General features: G+C 45.0%; 1 protein-coding gene across 2 annotated transcripts in view; it reads right to left on the reverse strand.

Annotated features, from left to right (window-relative positions):
• Positions 1–18,847, reverse strand: part of LTBP4 (latent transforming growth factor beta binding protein 4) — a 288,242-nt gene that overhangs the window by 85,998 nt on the left and 183,397 nt on the right. For both annotated transcript variants that reach the window (XM_073598500.1, XM_073598501.1), the window contains exons 7-8: positions 17,798–18,039; positions 1,170–1,272 (exon numbers count right to left, since the gene is read on the reverse strand). In XM_073598500.1, the coding sequence (XP_073454601.1) occupies positions 1,170–1,272; positions 17,798–18,039 (345 nt within the window). The remainder of the gene's footprint in view (positions 1–1,169; positions 1,273–17,797; positions 18,040–18,847) is intronic.

The raw sequence follows: 18,847 nt of genomic DNA on the forward strand, positions 1-18,847 counted from the left end.
TTGATGCAGAATATGAAATAACAAAACATCAAAGAAATTCCAAAAAGAGGGATGGTCATGAAATATATAAAAAAGGAATTATAATAAAGTCCCAAAGAGGTAACAGAAATTGTTGGAGAATGTTCATGAGAGTATAAACAGCTGATCACCGTAAAAAGGATAGTGGAAAGCCTTCATCCAAATAGGGTGTCCACCCAAAGTGAGCATGTAGTCTCCTTACCCGCAGGGATGACCGCAACGGCGGTCTCACCAAGCCCAGGGAATTGGGTCTCCCAGAAACCTGAACGGATATCCTAATCAGCTGGATCTTTATCACTCAAAGATATAAAAAAGAATGTCGCCCATGGTGTAATATGTTTAAAACTGGTTTAATAGAAATAAGCAGGATTGCACTTACAAAAATCAAGCTGGTAATGGTGCATTACCGGGCCTGCAATCGCGGCGGGCCTGCAATCGTGACGTCATCACGTTTGTCTCTCTGGAGATCGTAGCCTTTCGATGATACAGCAGTAAACAGGCGGAGGAAGCTCGAGAAGACGCAGATACACCTGTGTTCATAATAATGCGCCATTACCAGCTTGATTTTTTTATGGTTTATGGTTCACTTGTACTTTCACCTTTGCTGTGTATTTTGGTTGCTGGTGTTTGTTTTGTTTCACTGTTAATTCATTTGTTTAAAATATATAGACTGGTCCCAGTTTCCTAAGTGTAGCCACGCAGATCTGGAGATCCTTGCTGCTGATAATTGACAAGTATTAATGTTGGTATAGATAGGGCTGTCCTAACTATGGCCCATCCTCATGGACTGATTTTATTTTGTCACATATTATGTTTTTTTGTCACTATATTTTTTCACCTTATTTGTCTTTCACTTTATTTATTGTATTGGTTTATTATTGAATCATTTTTTTTTTTATTTAGCGCTACTTTCTTAAGTGGCTGCTTTATCATTTATTAAGTATATATGCTCCAGCGCAGGTTCTTACATATTTTTCATACTCTAGAATAACTGTTTTCTTTTCTGCCTGACTTTCATATTTACTGGTTAAAGAATGTTAGTTTGGCCATAGATAAAAATTAGAAGTGATGCTCTACCTTCCTCATTGAATAAACCTCTTTAGAGCTGGAAAGCACCACAATTCTCACTTGACAGGGGCTGATAGACTTACCTTGGTATCCGGGGCAGGGGGTACAGTCATGGATGCCCCAAGCTACTCCAGAACCCCGACAGCAGATTTCCTGAGTCATCAGGCCGGGGAAAGGTGAAGCGCACTGTGATAGAAGCAGAAACCTTGATTAACATGATGGAAGAGCAGCTGTGCTGGCAGCAAGTAGAAGTATGACATAGCAAAGGCTCAACAAACACCAGACTAAGTGACCTCGTCATGGGATAGCAATAAAGCTGCTGTCATTCAAAACTCCTCAGTTCTCATACTTTTCCAGGACTGTGCTGTTATATAACTTGGACAGTACATGATCGCTCATGAAGGGAAATGGCTCTTTGATGAGACCTCAGGAGATAGTGTGGTCATCTTGGAATTGGAGTCTTGTCTGTACTAATCAGAGGGAAAGTTAGAATAATATCTGAAAAAGGGAACTGAGATTTTGTGTATGGAACTGTCTGAAAAGACTACTGTGTTGTTTAATCCATAATCACAAAAAACCCTAATGCCGCGTACACACGGGCGGACTTTTCGGCTACAAAAGTCAGACGGACCAAATCCGGCGGACAATCCGACCGTGTGTGGTCTGCATCGGACTGCATCGGACTTCCGACGGACTGTTTCGGTCGGAAATCCGACGTGCTTTAGATTTGAAGCCTGCTTCAAATCTTTACGTCGTAACTCCGCCGGACTGAGTTCCTGACCGAAAGCCCGTTCGTCTGTATGCTGGTCCGACGGACCAGATACGACGCAAGGGCAGGGTACTGCATCTCGCGCTCGCTACAATAGGAAAAACAAATTTTCCTATTGCGGCGAGCGCAGGGCATGCCAGGCCCTTAGGTCTGGTATGGATTTTAAGGGGAACCCCCTACGCCAAAAAAACGGCGTGGGGTCCCCCCCAAATCCATACCAGATGCCGATCCGAGCACGCAGCCCGGCCGGTCAGGAAAGGGAGTGGGGATGAGCGAGCGCCCCCCCTTCCTGAACCATACCAGGCCGCATGCCCTCAACATGGGGGGGTGATTTGGGGGATGGGGCGCCCCGGGGCCCCCCACCCCAAAGCACCCTGTCCCCATATTGATGAGGACAAGGGCCTCTTCCCGACAACCCTGGCCGTTGGTTGTCAGGGTCTGCGGGCGGGGGGCTTATCGGAATCTGGGAGCCCCCTTTAATAAGGGGGCCCCCAGATCCCAGTCCCCCACCCTATGTGAATGAGTATGGGGTACATGGTACCCCTACCCATTCACCTAGGAAAAAAGTGTCAATAAAAAAAACACACTGCACAGGTTTTTAAAGTAATTTATTAGTCTTCTTCCGGCTTCAGGGGTCTCTCCGGTTCTTCTCCGCGCTCTCCGGGTCTTCTGCCGGGCTCCTCCGCTATCTTCTGCTCTTTTGCAGCTCTTTTGTTAGCAGGGGCCCGGACTTCTGCCTTCTGTCTTTCGCATTCCTCCTTCTCTTCGTTCTCTTCTTCCGATGTTGACACGACGCTCTCTCCGGCTGGAATGCTCTCTGAGCGCTCTGATGTGACTTATATAGGCGGTGACCCCGCCCCCTTATGCCGTGACAGTCCCTGGGCATGCTGGGACTGTGATGTCATAAGGGGGCATGGTCAACATCACCTGGTGACCACGCCCCCTTATGACGTCACAGTCCCAGCATGCCCAGGGACTGTGACGGCATAAGGGGACGGGGTCACTGCCTATATAAGTCACATCGGAGCGCTCAGAGAGCATTCCAGCCAGAGAGAGCGTTGTGTCAACATGAGAAGAAGAGAAGAAGAGAAGAAAGAGAAGGAAGAAGGCGGAAGACAGAAGGCAGAAGGCAGAAGTCCGGGCCCCTGCTAACAAAAGAGCTGCAAAAGAGCAGAAGATAGCGGAGGAGCCCGGCAGAAGACCCAGAGAGCGTGGAGAAGAACCGGAAAGACCCCTGAAGTCGGAAGAAGACCCCGGAGCTGTCTAATAAATTACTTTAAAAACCTGTGCAGTGTGTTTTTTTATTGACACTTTTTCCCTAGGTGAATGGGTAGGGGTACCATGTACCCCATACTCATTCACATAGGGTGGGGGGCCGGGATCTGGGGGCCCCCTTATTAAAGGGGGCTCCCAAATTCCGATAAGCCCCCCTCCCGCAGACCCCGACAACCAACGGCCAGGGTTGTCGGGAAGAGGCCCTTGTCCTCATCAACATGGGGACAAGGTGCTTTGGGGTGGGGGGGCCGCAGGGCGCCCCATCCCCCAAAGCACCCCCCCATGTTGAGGGCATGCGGCCTGGTACGGTTCAGGTGGGGGGGGGCACTCGTTCGTCCCCACCCCCTTTCCTGACCGGCCGGGCTGCGTGCTCGGATCGGGATCTGGTATGGATTTTGGGGGTACCCCACGCCGTTTTTTTGGCGTAGGGGGTTCCCCTTAAAATCCATACCAGACCTAAGGGCCTGGCATGCCCCACGACGGGACTCGCAAGGTGTCAATCTCGCCGATAAAAGCGGTGATATTGACTTCCTTTTCTAGTCCCGTCGTACCCGGGTCACGTTCCAAATGAACGGACTTGGCCGTGTGTGGGCAAGTTCATTCATTCTGAAAGTCTGCCGTAACTCCGGCGAAAGTCCGTCGGGAAGACCGGCGGACCTAGTCTCCCAGAAAGTCCGACCGTGTGTACGAGGCATAAGACTCTTAGTTGTGTGTTCTCAGTCTGCACTAGAAAAAAGAAAGTTTTGATGGGTCGCCATGAGCATACAGCATATAGCCGCTATATCTATGGAACACATATGATCGTTAAACGGCCAGTAAAATTAAAGTATACCCTGGTTCATATCACAAAGCAACTAAGAAATTTACAGATAACAGTCAAAAATATCCTGGGTAAAGTCATTTTTCTACATACTTGGCAAAATCAGCACTGGAACATGAGGTTATCTTTTTGGTGTTGCTGTCCAATAGTATTGTCAGGACTTGGATCACCTGCTGGTGGCACTGTGGTTCCCTGGGCAGAGGGATGTAGTTCCAGTGTCCACCAGTGGGTGTCTCCCAGCAGCCAGCAGATCCCAGTAATCAGACTCTATCTGGTGCTGGTTGATGGGAGGGTATTTAGTTCCTCCCCTACTAGTGCCTCTCGCTTCAGTGTTTTGCCTGCTAGCCAGAGACTTGCTTGCTGAATCATCCTGAGCCTTATTTCTGATCCTTCCTTGTACCTGCTCCCCATGTCCCTGATTCCAGTCTTGGTTCCCCTCTTCCTTGCATTACCAGTTTTACTCTGTGATCTGTGTTCCTCATTTTGTTTATACTGTAGGTTGTTAGGTATTTTGTCACTCGGTTTATGGTTCACTTGTACTTTCACCTTTGCTGTGTATTTTGGTTGCTGGTGTTTGGATGTGTTTTGTTTCACTGTTAATTAATTTGTTTAAAATATATAGTCTGGTCCCAGTTTCCTAAGTGTAGCCACGCAGATCTGGAGATCCCTGCTGCTGATAATTGACAAGTATTAATGTTGGTATAGATAGGGCTGTCCTAACTATGGCCCACATCTGGCCCACTACAAAATTTTATCCAGCCTGCAGCTAGGGTCAGTGGAGTATACTTAATGTGCACAGATTGAGGATTCCTGATGTAAGGGGCACTCCTATGGTGACTCAGGTGTAAGAGGGATTCATTCATTTATAAAGCTGATTTTTTTTGGTTCGCAAATATTTGAAAAATATATGATTTGACCCCTGTTCTGAAAAAATTGAAGACCCCTGGTATAGAGCTCCTTGAAAAAGTATTCATACCCCTTGCAATTTTTCACATTTTGTCATGTTACAACCAAAAATGTAAATGTATTTTATTGGGATTCTATGTGATAGACCAACACAAAGTGGCACATAATTGTGAAGTGGAAGGAAAATGATAAATGGTCTTCAATTTTTTTTTACAAATAAATACAAATTAGTATTCAGCCCCCTTTACTTTGATACCCCTAACTAAAATCCAGTGGAACCAATTGCCTTTATAAGTCACCTTATTAATAAATAGAGTACACCTGTGTGTAATTGAATCTCAGTATAAATACAGCTGTTCTGTGAATCCCTTACATAAGTTGGACTTGATGGACTTGTGTCTTTTTTCAACCTCACCTACTATGTAACTATGTAACCTTAGTGAGCAAACAACATCATGAAGGCCAAGGAACACACCAGACAGGTCAGGGATAAACTTGTGGAAAAGTTTAAAGCAGGGTTAGGTTATAAAAAAATATCCCAAGCTTTGAACATCTTACGGAGCACTGTTCAATCCATCAAAATGGAAAGAGTATGGCACAACCGCAAATCTACCAAGACATGGCCGTCCACCTAAACTGACAGGACGGGCAAGGAGAGCATTCATCAGAGAAGCAGCCAAGAGGCCCATGGTAACTCTGGAGGAGATGAAGAGAGCCACAGCTCAGATGGGAGAATCTGTCCACAGGACAGCTATTAGGCATGCACTCCACAAATCTGGCCTTTATGGAAGAGTGGCAAGAAGAAAGCCATTATTGAAAGAAAGTCATAAGAAGTCCAGTTTGCAGTTTGTGAGAAGCCATGTGGGGGACACAGCAAACATGTGGAAGAAGGTGCTCTGGTCATATGAGACAAATGTAGCAAGGTCTTTAACCTCTTCCAGCCTAATGAGGACCTTCAAGGCCAAAGACAGCTGACATCCTTCCATATGTAGTGGGTTGTGAGGCATAGTGGGTACAAAGATGGTGAAAGTCATTGGGCGCCAGACACTTCTTGGATGCAAAAGAGGTTTTATTTCTTTGAACAGTCCTTTTATATTTTGAAGGGAAAGAGGGTTAGGGCCAGGACACCCTTAAGTGGTTGCAATTTTAATTAGCAGACTCCAAGACTTCAATAGGAGGACAGTCATACAGGGAAAGGCCCCAACAAGGCACCACTTCTGCACGTGCAGGATTGCTGTTTCCTATCACAACAGTACTGAACAGTTCCTAACACAAAGTTCAATAGTTCACTCAGCTTCACTACAACTTCTACTTGTAGTTCTTCAGCCCCTTATGCTCCTAGTCTCTCACTGGACTCTCTGATTCACTGACTCTGAATCTCGTGAGCTCCTCAAGGCTTTGTGGTGGTGTCTCCCTCAAGCATCACCTACGCTTCCCTGCAGTCCAGATACCTCTTAAGCTTCACCCCTGCTGACCGGCCCGGTCCCTGGCTTGATTCACAAGGCTGCTCTGCAAGAGTCACCTCTGCTGGTTGGGGTCCCTGACTTGATCGCCGCCTGAAGTTTCCCGATTCTCCACTGTGCCTGTTCGGTGAGAATACTGCTCCGGTACTTGCTTCAGTTACTCACTGTTGTCCCTGGTAAAGGTGGTTGGTCTCTTAGTGGCATCAGCTTCCCTTCTACCTCCGACCACGACAGGTTCTCCGGCTGGCAGAACCGTCACTTTCGCTGGACTGCAAGCCGCAGTCCCAACCCTGCACTGCTCTGGCACTTCTGGATAGGCCCTCACACAGCCTGGCAGCCAGATGCCTCCGGGATAGGCCCAATCTCCGGCCTAGCAGCCCATGGCGTACGACACACGTCCACCCAGACAGCGGTCCGGGTGGCACAGAACATGGATCACCTGATCTCATCTGATTATATGGGTTCTCCCAGCAGGCCAAGGGATTCCAGAAAATCCTGCCCATTGCCTGAGATACCCCATATACCCATAACCTGACCTCAGGTTGCCCTTCTCATATATAGTACCACCAAGTTCCCAGCCACCTAGTGGTAGAAGAGAAAAGTGCAACAAGGCCAAACTTAAGGAGAAATCAATAGATCTCTATCATAGTTACATAGTTACATAGTAGGTGAGGTTGAAAAAAGACAAATGTCCATCAAGTCCAACCTATGTGTGTGATCATAAGTCAGTATTACCTTGTATATCCCTGTATGTTGTGGTCGTTCAGGTGCTTATCTAATAGTTTTTTGAAACTATCGATGCCCCCCGCTGAGACCACCGCCTGTGGAAGGGAATTTAGCATCCTGGCCGCTACAGTAAAGAACCCTCTACGTAGTTTTTGGTTAAACCTCTTTTCTTCTAATTTTAATGAGTGGCCACGAGTCTTGTTAAACTCCCTTCCGCGAAAAAGTTTTATCCCTATTGTGGGGTCACCAGTATGGTATTTGTTAATTGAAATAATATCCCCTCTCAAGCATCTCTCTCCTCCAGAGAGAATAAGTTCAGTGCTCGCAACCTTTCCTCATAACTAATATCCTCCAGACCCTTTATTAGCTTTTTTGCCCTTCTTTGTACTCGCTCCATTTCCAGTACATCCTTCCTAAAGACTGGTGCCCAGAACTGGACAACATACTCTAGGTGCGGCCGGACCAGAGTCTTGTAGGCTGGGATAAAATGTATTCAATTATCAATTAACTGCAGTAGGTACTCCTGACAAGGAATTTGGTGAGGAGTTCTCTGACTAAACCCCAGGGCACTACATCAATATTTAACTTTTTGACCTAAAAGAAAAACACTATGTGTGGTGGAAAACTAACACTGCACATCACCCTGAACACACCATCCTCACTGTGAAACATAGTGGTGGCAGCATTATGTTGTGGGGATGCTTTTCTTCAGCAGTTACAGGGAAGCTGGTCAGGGTTGATAGGAAGATGGATGGAGCCAAATACAGAGCAATCTTACAAGAAAACCTGTTATGCCGCGTACATGAGCGGAATGTCCGTCAGAAAAAGTCCGATGGGAGCTTTCCATCGTATTTTCTGACCGTGTGTATGCTCCATCGGACTTTTTCTGTCGAAAATTCTGATGGACTTAGATAGTGAACATGCTGTTCCGACGTACTAAAAACGACGCATGCTCAGAAGCAAGTACGACACGGAAGCTATTGGCTACTGGCTAATGCACTTCCTTTTTCTAGTCCCGTCGTACGTGTTGTACGTCACCATGTTCTGGACGGTCAGACTTTGGTGTGACCGTGTGTAGGCAAGACCGCTTGAGCGGAATTCCGTCAGAGAGACCTTCGGAGTTTATTACGATGGCAGAACCGGTCGTGTGTACAGGGCATTAGAGTCTGCAAAAGACTTGAGACTGGGGCAGAGGTTCACCTTACAGCAGGACAACAACTCTAAACATACAGCCAGAGCTACAATGGAATGGTTTAGATCGAAGCATATTCATGTGTTAGAATGGCCCAGTCAAAGTCCAGACCTAAATCCAATTGAGAATCTGTGGCAAGACTTGAAAATTGCTGTTCACAGACGCTCTCCATCCAATCTGACAGAAATTGAGCTATTTTGCAAAGAAGAATGGGCAAAAATTTCACTCTCTATATGTGCAACGCCGGTAGAGACATCCACAAAAAGACTCATAGCTGTAATTGCAGTGAAAGGTGGTTCTACAAAGTATTGACTCATGGGGGGCTGAATACAAATGCACACTTTACAGATATTTTTTTTTTTAATTTGACAAACCATTTATCATTTTCCTTCTACTTCACAATTTATGTGCCACTTTGTGTTGGTTTATCGCATAAAATCCAAATAAAATACATTTAAGTTTTTGGTTGTAACATGACAAAATGTGGAAAATTTCAAGGGGTATGAATACTTTTTCAAGGCACTGTACTATAACTTTTCTAGAGTGTGCATGATATCAAAAGAAAGTCTCCTTCTCTGCACACAATCTTCTCATGTATGGTTTGGATTTTGAGGAATGACATGAGGAGTGTAGAGAGCACTCCAATCTTAATTCATTCCAGGTTTTTGGCTAATAGCCAATGTGATTGCCTGCACCTGTAGGAGCCTAATACGGTCCGGCTGTTAGCAGCTGTGTACTCACTGTGATTGGTATCAGAGCTGCCGAGGAAACTGCACTCACATGTTGTTTGGCTTACGTAAGAAGTTTTTTTTTTTTCCATTTCCAGCTAAACTTTACTATGTATAGTCATGGGTATTGTTTTTCTCCAGAATACAATTTGATACTTTAAACATAAAAATAAACCCTGGATGTTATACTTGCCTGTTATACTTGGATGTTATACCTGCGCCTGCGGCAGTTTTTATGTGGGAAAGACCAAACTAGAGTTTTGGCGCCGTATTTACTGACATATCACAAGTATCCAAAAACAAGATCTATCTCTGCCCCTAGGTAGGCATAGTGCTTTAATACATAAGGACAAATGCTCAAAAATCAAATTCCTTGCATTAGATCACATTGGCCCTACCTCACCTGGAGGCGACTACAACAAACTGCTATTGCAGACTGAATTGAAATGGATATTTCACCTGGGGGCCACTACAGCTCCAGGACTTAACGAGGCCTTCAATTTTAGGCCTTATCTTCCAGGGTTTGAGTCTGGAGTTTGTGAGTTGGACCTTTAGGCCAAACATCTTCATAGGGTCTCTCATCTTCATATGGTTTTCCAAATAAATATCTTAGATAAATGGTCCATTTCATCACATTTGTTATGTTAGTAATCAGTATTGTGAGATATACACACAATCTCCACTTGTATGGATTGATTATTATTTTTATTTACCTGCCTTGCCTCTTTGGATCTTTGTTAAACATCAACTTATGCTGTTTAGATGATATTGCTCAATTACTATGTATAAGTAACAATTTTATTGGCCCTATATCTTATTAGGTATGTGTGCCGATCTGTATCAAAAATTATGTATTGTTCTCCCCAAGGTCCAGTATAGCCATATTATCCAATCCCTTCCCTTTTTGCCCTCCCCCATTTCAATCATGTTATGTATGTATGTTGCCTTTGTCATCATGTTTAACACTGTGCCCCCTGTTCTATGACATTCCACTCATGACACATTGACATCTCTCTTCCTTCCATCCATGCAGGCTCGGGTCTGGGCTTGGCCTGCTTCGCTCCAGAGAGTCCCCTGCCAATATCCACATTTGTTTGGTGGGATGGCTCAGGACACCCCCCACTTGGCACGTGGACCCTTCTGGTGTCCACACCATTGTGCGCTCCAACCTAAAGGGCAGGCGGTGCCACTCACGCGTCGGCGGCATGATGACTTGTGACGCAGCCCCCCCCCCAGTGGGACTCCGGGAGGACTTGGTTCAGCGTAACATGCCGGTCCACTCCTCCCTTTCACTGTGCCAGCTGACAGCCTTTACGATTATTATCGTGATTGGCTGTTAGCCTTTCCACAATCGCTCATTTGCCGGCTCCTCAGTCCTCTCTGGCAGACGTTGAAGGAGCACAAGGCACATGTGCAGCACAATCTCTTTCTGAGGTAGGTTCACTTTTATTACCCCATCTATAGAAGACTACAATTACAAAGTCACAATCTTTTTGGTATGTCTGCTATCCTAGTGCTTAATCCTTGCACTAGGTATGGTGCTTAATTATTATACTATTTCATACCTCCCATATAGATACACTGTCCCAGCACTAGTTGGAACGATGCGGCTCCTCTAGCTAGAGCCCTCGCAGCAAAGCAGCTTATCTGCCCTTCCTTTGGCCCTGAATGCTGTCGTGCTTTGGAGATAGATGTCCTTGCTACTCATGAGTGATTTGATCACCATCGTCTCTTCAGATGTGCTTTGTCTCAACTGTTTCCAATGTAAGTAATCCATCCCCATGACTGACAATGCCTGCTGTGTTAACTTACTGTATAGTGTGATCAAGCTGAAACAATATTGATTTTCATTAACTTAAACTAATTCTGTATCATTTGCATACTCTCTTTATTGTAGAGAATTCATACCCATTTAAATCTATAACAAAACCTCTGAAGAAGGACTTGTAGTCCGTAACATGTAAGGTGTTATATATTGTATTGACTGCCACTTGTCCACTCTGCACCAGGACAGTGACCAATTCATACAACTGTATAATTTTGGGTATCAGATGTTCCTATGTCCAATGTATTTTTTCTACATGTATATTTTTTATAAATGTTTAAAAAATTCATACTTTTTATACTTCATGTTTTGGTCTGTCTATTAAAGACCATAAGGGGTCCTTTCCACCGTGCCCTTGGCACCAGGTGTTTTTGCTATTTATGTACACAGAGGACTCAATCTTTTAGCTTAAGTAGTAGTAGAGCCAGTCAAGCAAAGTCCCTTTAAGTAGTAAGGTAGCTGCACGGAGCTCTTCAGGACACCAGCTGGTATCCCCTTTAACAGACCCACAGCTCACTATAACTATAACTAGGCACCAGAAGGGTAACTAGAGCACAAAATCCCCAAGATCCAGCAATGTCTGTATTCACAAAGCCCAAGGACAGATGGATACATTCTTCCAATCTCCCAAGTGATACCCTCCAGTCATACCAGACAGATCTGTGGCAGACAGGTCCCCTCAGTCAGCTTCTTTTAAGCCCCCAGGTCTTTGCATTCCTCCCTCAGGTCGCCCACCTGAGGCCTCCACATAACAGCCTGTGCCTAAGAGGGCAGCATGCCCCCCTCAGCCCTGTGCGCTCTCAGAATAAATACATTCTCCCAGCATGCCTTCAGAGCCTGCCTCTGTGGGATAGACTGAGGCTGTATCAATATCCATGCTACCATCTGCATAGATCCACACCTATCATCCAGAAACTTCTCAAGTTGCCTGGATACAAAGGAAGCTATCCAGCAGGCTGGCAGCAGCAGAGCACACAGATTAGACCTAACTAAATAATCACAGCTCACTGGTTACAGCAAGCCAAACTATGATTTTTCCTTCACAAAAATCACACTACACCTACAGTGTGGCAATTAAATTTACCTATCAAAAACACATTCCAACACTTATCTAACTATCCTAGCACTTACCTAGGAGGGTCCGACACAAGAGTATTTTGTTTGGTGTCAATAGTACATGTAGTTAAGGTAAGTGTGAAAGATTTAGGGGTTAATTAGTCTTAGGAATTACATTAAGACAGCCTTCCCCAGTCAGGGTTCCTCCAGAGGTTGCTAGGGATTCTATGAGCAATGAGCAACTTCTGACTCTTCTGACTCTCAGATGATTAACCACTGACGCCAATGATCATTTTAGCAATATATGAGGGGGGACTCTTCCTAATGACCACAAAGCATCTTACCCTGTAGCTATCACACTAATATACCATGAGTTATAGACATAGTAAATATTAGCAGGGGTTCCTTGAGCCCGGTAAATTATTGCATTGGGCTCTTCTGTGTCAAAAAGATTGAGAAAAGGCGGTGTTAAGGGCTCCATTGGGGGAAGATGGGGGATGAAGGTTAAGGTAAAGTGAACTTATACTCGGTAATAAAGTTGGAAAAAGTCCTGCCTAAAAGCAGATGTTCTTACCTTTATTGTCTTTGTTAACCACAACAGCATTTTCTGTGCCCCTCTCTGATTCTGGTTCACTTTGTTACTCGGAGTCTGGCTTTATCTGACATCATGGCTAAACTTTTCTAACTGCCATCACAGTTGTGCAATGTCCAATCATATGCCAGTGAGGCAGTTTCATCGGACAGCAGCAGGGCTTAGCCATGAAGTCAGGAAAAGTCACAAGTAATAAGTCACAATAATAAACCTAAACAGGAGAAGAGCACAGAAAAAGCTTTTTCTGGCTAAGGAATCCTCAGAGATCAACACATCAAAAGGGAAGTCTAATAAAAGCTTTTTTATTAACTTTCCTTGGAGCTTACATATCAAACAGCACCCAACGTTTTTGGGCCGACACGTGGCTATGATCACGACAATATCAAACACCACCAACAAGTTTTGGCTGCTATGCGGCCCTAATCATGGCAATCCATTTTCAGTGTTTGATATTTAACAGTGTTTGATATTTAAGAAAGTTAATAAAGCTTTACGTGACATTCCTTTTGATGTGCTGATCTCTACGATTTAAAGAATAAAATATTGATGGAGTAAGCGTATCTTCACGTCTATATACGTTCAGTCTGATAAATGTAAACAGCATCCATTTCGTGGAGTATGTGGCTAAACACGACTTCCTTTTTAAAAGTTTGAGGGGTAATATATACTGTAGGCAGGTTGCCTTTAGCGTGAGTTTCTTTGTATTAGTTAGAAAGTTGACTTGCCCAGGCTGAGGAAAGGGTTAACTGTTTGCATCACAGTTCCCGGGCTTTTTTGCCTTGGACCAGCCTTCCTCCCAGTGTGAGTCATAAATAGGGGGGAGGTCTGGTTCAGGGGAGCCTAGAGAGTCCGGCGGGAGCTTGAGCAAGGAGAAACACCACAAGACATGAAATCTGGAAAGAACAGGGTCAGTAAAGCAAATGTGGGGTATGCAACAAGGCCACTATAAAAGGTTTACTCGTCAAGACAAGCAGGAGGAGGAATGTAGTTGCTATGGCTAGCCATTACTAGTGCAAGGTACATTGCAGCCAGTCATGAAGGGTGGAACCTGGTTTAGGTGACAGGTCCTCTGGTAGTGAGGGGTTCGGTGTTCTGGTTCCCTTCCTAGCGGTCGGTTTCCCAAAAGTAATTGGGACCAAACTCATAGTACAGAACCTAGCTAGGTGCACCGTGGGACACCATTCTGTCACTGGGAGTGAGGTGGCAGAGTTACGCTGGACTGGTGGAGAGGGCATAGGCTCTGTAGTGTCCTATATGCAACATACCCCAAGGAAGGTGTGTAGTGACACGGGACAGCCCCCCACTTAAAGGGGTTGTAAACCCTCAAGGTTTTTCACCTTAATGCATTAAGGTGAAAAACCTTCTGTAGTGCAGCTGCCCCCATAGCCCCGTTTTACTTACCTGAACCCGATCATTCCGGCGACAGGGATGAGCACAGCAGCTCCAGCCGCTGTCTCAGATCCTCATTGGATAGATTGATAGCAGTGGGAGCCATTGGCTCCCGCTCCTGTCAATCAAATCCAGTGACATGGGAGCCAGGGGCCGGGCCGAGTCCTTCTGTCTGTGTCAAGGGACGCAGCAGCAGGACTCGGGAGCGTGCCCACACGAGTGCCCCCATGGAAAGCAGCTAGTGTTGGGGCACGCGAGAAGAGGAGCCAGAAGCGCCACTGGGGGACCCCAGAAGAGGAGGATTGGGGCCGCTCTGTGCAAAACTCTTGCACAGAGGAGGTTAGAATAACATGTTTGTTGTTTAAAGAAAAAAAAATGAACCTTTACAACCCCTTTAAAGATTTATTGCTGCACACTGTCTACGGCTCATCTCTAAGCCAGGGAACCGCCATAATGTTTGATTCTCATATGAACGTGGTCCCCAACTGGTTTTGGGAATTGATGAGCGTGCACCTGCGTGAAAGTTACCCCCACGTGCAGGACAAGTGACCCCGCTCACAACTGTATATTCACTTTAGGGTTTAGGTTATAGGGTGCTTTAATGTTTTGAACAATTTGGGAGCATGAATGTTTCTATATTGCAGAAAAGATATACAGGCGTTCCCCTAGTTACAAACATCCGACTTACAAACGACTCCTACTTACAAACGAAGGGAGACAACAGGAAGTGAGAGGAAATCTACCCCTAGGAAGGGAAATTCACTCCTGTAAGAGTTAATATGGGAAAAATGTACCTCCACTGATGCTTTAATCATCAATCCTTGTTTCCACAACAACCCAAAATTTTCAAAATCCAATTGTCATTGGGACAGGAAATGAGGTGAAATCTTCTGCACAGGGGCACAGACAGCAAAACAAATGTTACAGGGGTGTTACCCCTTCCCTATGCTATCCAAAAACCTTAAAAATTGTTTTTTTACTACACTTAAAGAATTTACCTGTTCTGACTTACAAACAAATTCAGCTTAAGAACAAACTTTCAGACCCTATCTTGTTTGTCACCCGGGGACCGCCTGTACTACATTTCTTCTGCAATAAAGGTTCTTTACTTCCCTGTTTGTATTCTTCTTCTGTATGTAGACATGATCAGCCAGCTTCCAAGATGAAAATGCAGGAGTTACATCATCCTGGGCCAGCCAATTATGATGGCTGAAGATGCCGAACATAGAAAAAGCCTAGGAGAGGATGTAAGCTCCAGTGAGGAAGCTTGTGGATGCTGCATCCCTATTGCTGAGGTGAGTATAGTACCACTTTTTGATACGCTTTATTTTAATGATGGTTTAAGGGTATTATTATTAAGGTTAGGTCAAATGTTAATGGGTAATTCTAGGGGTTAATTCAAATCATACTAAAAAAATGACAACTGCTCCAATATAAGTGTTTTAGAGTAAGGTGCACATGGAAGGGCTATGCACAGAACAAACAATACACATTTTTTTGTATTTTTTTTTTAGTCCTACCTGGTTGGTGTGCTGGAAAAAAAATAGTTTTGTTTGCTCTATTCAATGTGGAATCCCTTCCATTTGCACCTCTTAAAGCTAGTTATGAATTGGAGCAGATGCCACTTTTTGTTTAGCTTGCTAGAATTGGCACAGGAACACATTGGGCGTCTGCAGCTGCCATTGTGGTGGGCTTCTGGTGTGTCCCAATGGGCCTCCCTCCAGGCATACCTACACTTAATTTATCCATTGCTATATATGAACCAACATGGAGGATCTGATAGAATAGGGCTAGGACCACCACATTATACAGAGGGCTGTCTTGAAGAGGCAGAGCAGCTTACACATATTGCAAATGTTGTGCAACTAAAACCTTGCAAATTGTGCATAATTTATGATATTTTTAAAGCAGAAAGAACATTGCCTGTATATAAAATGCAAAGTATAATCTTGTTCATCCTTTGTATAGACGTGAATAGTTAAAATGTCTGGAAGGTTTTTGTTTTGCTGTCTCATTGGGGAGATTTCCCTTCACTTCCTGCCCTGAAGACACAAAGGACGTCTCTCTAAAGGAAAGGAGAAATCCCCTCTTATACCAGAACAGGTGTCCCCATTTGAAAATGTCCCCTCAGCTCCCTTTCTGGTGATAACTATAACATTTTTTAATTCCCATCCCTGTTTCTCCTAAAAGGAAACATAGAGAGCATGCATCTTCCCAGTGGTGGCACAGAATACAATGAAAACCCAACTTAGGTTTTCACACCTCCAAACTTAACGCGGAACATCATTAAACTATTAATAAATAGTGTATTACATGCATGCAGTTCATACTCACTCAGTCACTATAAGATTTGTTTCCTGTATTTTGCAAAAAACCTGATTGATCCTGCTGTTCTCTATCTCCCCCTTCTGTCCATGTCTCCGCTGCATTTGGGGATTTTTCAGATCGGTGTTGGCAGCTAGTACACATACTGAGCTTCATGTGTTTCTATGCTGACCATTTCCTCCCTATTGCATCTGAGCAACATGTAGGTGTATACACAGTGTCAGGGATGTACTGCCCATTCCAGAAGGCGTGCGCCTACGCGCACGCGCGAGTCACGGACTTTGAGCACGGATGTGCGCATGCGCATACGTTAGATGCGCTTTGGCGCCCAACAGTCCATAAAAGACGCTTAATGATGCTGCCCCTTGTGGTTTGATCTGCTTCTGTTTCCTGTGTTCCTGATTCTGTACCAGTACTCTGTTCCTGTGTTGACCCGGCTTCCTGACCCTGCTTATGTCTCCAATCCTGACCTCGGCTCGTTTGACCTTGCTCTGTTACCTGCCTGATTGCCTGTTGCCAAGACCCAGCCTGGACTCTGACTATTCTCTGCCTGCCGTTTTTGCTGTATTCCCTGATGTGTATGACCCGGCTAGTCTGAATCCACTTCTGCCTGCTGACCTGCATCTGCTGCTCTGCAAACCTGCATCTGCTGATCTGCATCCGCTACTCTGCAAACCTGCATCTGCTGATCTGCATCCGCTACTCTGCAAACCTGCATCTGCTGATCTGCATCCGCTACTCTGCAAACCTGCATCTGCTGATCTGCATCCGCTACTCTGCAAACCTGCATCTGCTGATCTGCATCCGCTACTCTGCAAACCTGCATCTGCTGATCTGCATCCGCTACTCTGCAAACCTGCATCTGCTGATCTGCATCCGCTACTCTGCAAACCTGCAACTGCTGACCCGCATCTGCTGCTCTGCAACCTGCATCTGCTGACCTGCATCCGCTATTCTACTAGCCTGCATCTGCTAACCTGCAACCGCTACTCCAGCTTCCACGCGAGGAGACCACTTCAAGCAGTAAGGACTCAGCAGGCACCTTTACCTCACTGTACTCTTACCGCCACTGTTCCCACTCCAGTGGTCTCCGAGCCAGGGTGGTACGGGAGGTCTCCCTCCGCATGTCAGGCTCACATCCCAGGTAGGTTACACCCTCCCTCCTCCTCTATGCCCACTAACCAAATAAACAAAATGGGAGTGGGATAATATGTCTTAATTGATGGAGGCTTCACCTCCCTGTTATTCTAAGACACAGGCTGGAAGGGTGTGACACAGCCTGGACTGGCAGAAATCCACCCACACCATGTTATTGCTAAAAAGAATAAAGATTTGATTTCAAATATATATTTGTATGACAACTTAAAACTGTTTATTTTTTACTCTGTATTTTGAACATGTGACTAGCAGCAGAGGACTAGAACCTCCTCCTGCCACTGTTTCCCTACACACAGGCTGGGAAAGAGCTGGATCATGTGACAGCTGTATATCGATTAGGGAAAAGGTACTTAGATGTTTTTTTTAATTAAAATAATTACAGCGCCGTCATCCACACGCAGAAAGAGAAGGGATAATGTAGATGAAACAGGGGTGTATTTAGTATCACTTTAAGAAATACTTTAACATCTCTAATTAATTTCTTTACCTGTCCATTGTCTAGTCGTCTGAAGCAGTACACATAGCCAGATGTTTCTGAGTAGCCATTGATTCTGGGGCTACTCTGAGCCTGTACTCTATGTATAGGGATTCTGACCCCCTGATTTGGTGAAGCAACCCTTCTTCCATCATTTGCCTGGCCCCCACGACCATCTACTTTCTCCACCTGATGGATGTTCACAGAGGCTTCTGGAGGGTGTTCAACGTGGACATTCACAACAGATATAAGGCCTTAGAGAAGCAAGACCAGATTAGAGTAAATCTAACAGAATCATCCAGGAAGAAAACTAAAGAACATGTTAAAAATTAAAGCTTTTATTTAACATAATCATCTTAATGTTTTTTTTCAGGAAGCTCACAAATTTTTCAAAATACAGACTGCCATCTTTTGGGAACTGAAATTATAAAAAAATATCTCCTACCACCTCTTCATCATCCTGTATTAAACTGTATGTAACTTTGTTGATAAAGAAACTCTAGACAAGATTTTCTACCAATGGCAAGACAGATGTTTTACCAATGGCCTGACCAGATGTGCATTTACCGTATGTTATGACATTCTCCCAGCACTTGGTGCATGCATAATGTTTGACCATTTACAACCATCTACACTTTATTACTAAAAGTATTGGGACGCCTGCCGTTACACACACATGAACTTTGATGGCCTCCCAGTCTTAGTCCATAGGGTTCAATATTGAGCTGGCCCTCCCTTTGTAGCTATAACAGCTTCAACTCTTCTGGGAAGGCTGTTCACAAGGTTTAGGAGTGTGTCTATGGGAATGTTTGACCATTCTTCCAGGAGCGCATTTGTGAGGTTAGGCACTGATGTGGACGAGAAGGCCTGGCTCGCAGTCTCAGATCTTATTCATCCCAAAGGTGTTCTATCAGGTTGAGGTCAGGACTCTGTGCAGGCCAGTCAAGTTCCTCTACCCAAAACTCGCTCATCCATGTCTTTATGGACCTTGCTTTGTGCACTTGTCCAAATCATTTGGTGGAGGGTGGACTATGGTATGTGGTTGGGCTTGGCCCTTTAGTT

The sequence above is a fragment of the Aquarana catesbeiana genome, linkage group LG09 (genome assembly GCF_042186555.1).
Source record: "Aquarana catesbeiana isolate 2022-GZ linkage group LG09, ASM4218655v1, whole genome shotgun sequence".
Classification (NCBI taxonomy): domain Eukaryota; kingdom Metazoa; phylum Chordata; class Amphibia; order Anura; family Ranidae; genus Aquarana; species Aquarana catesbeiana.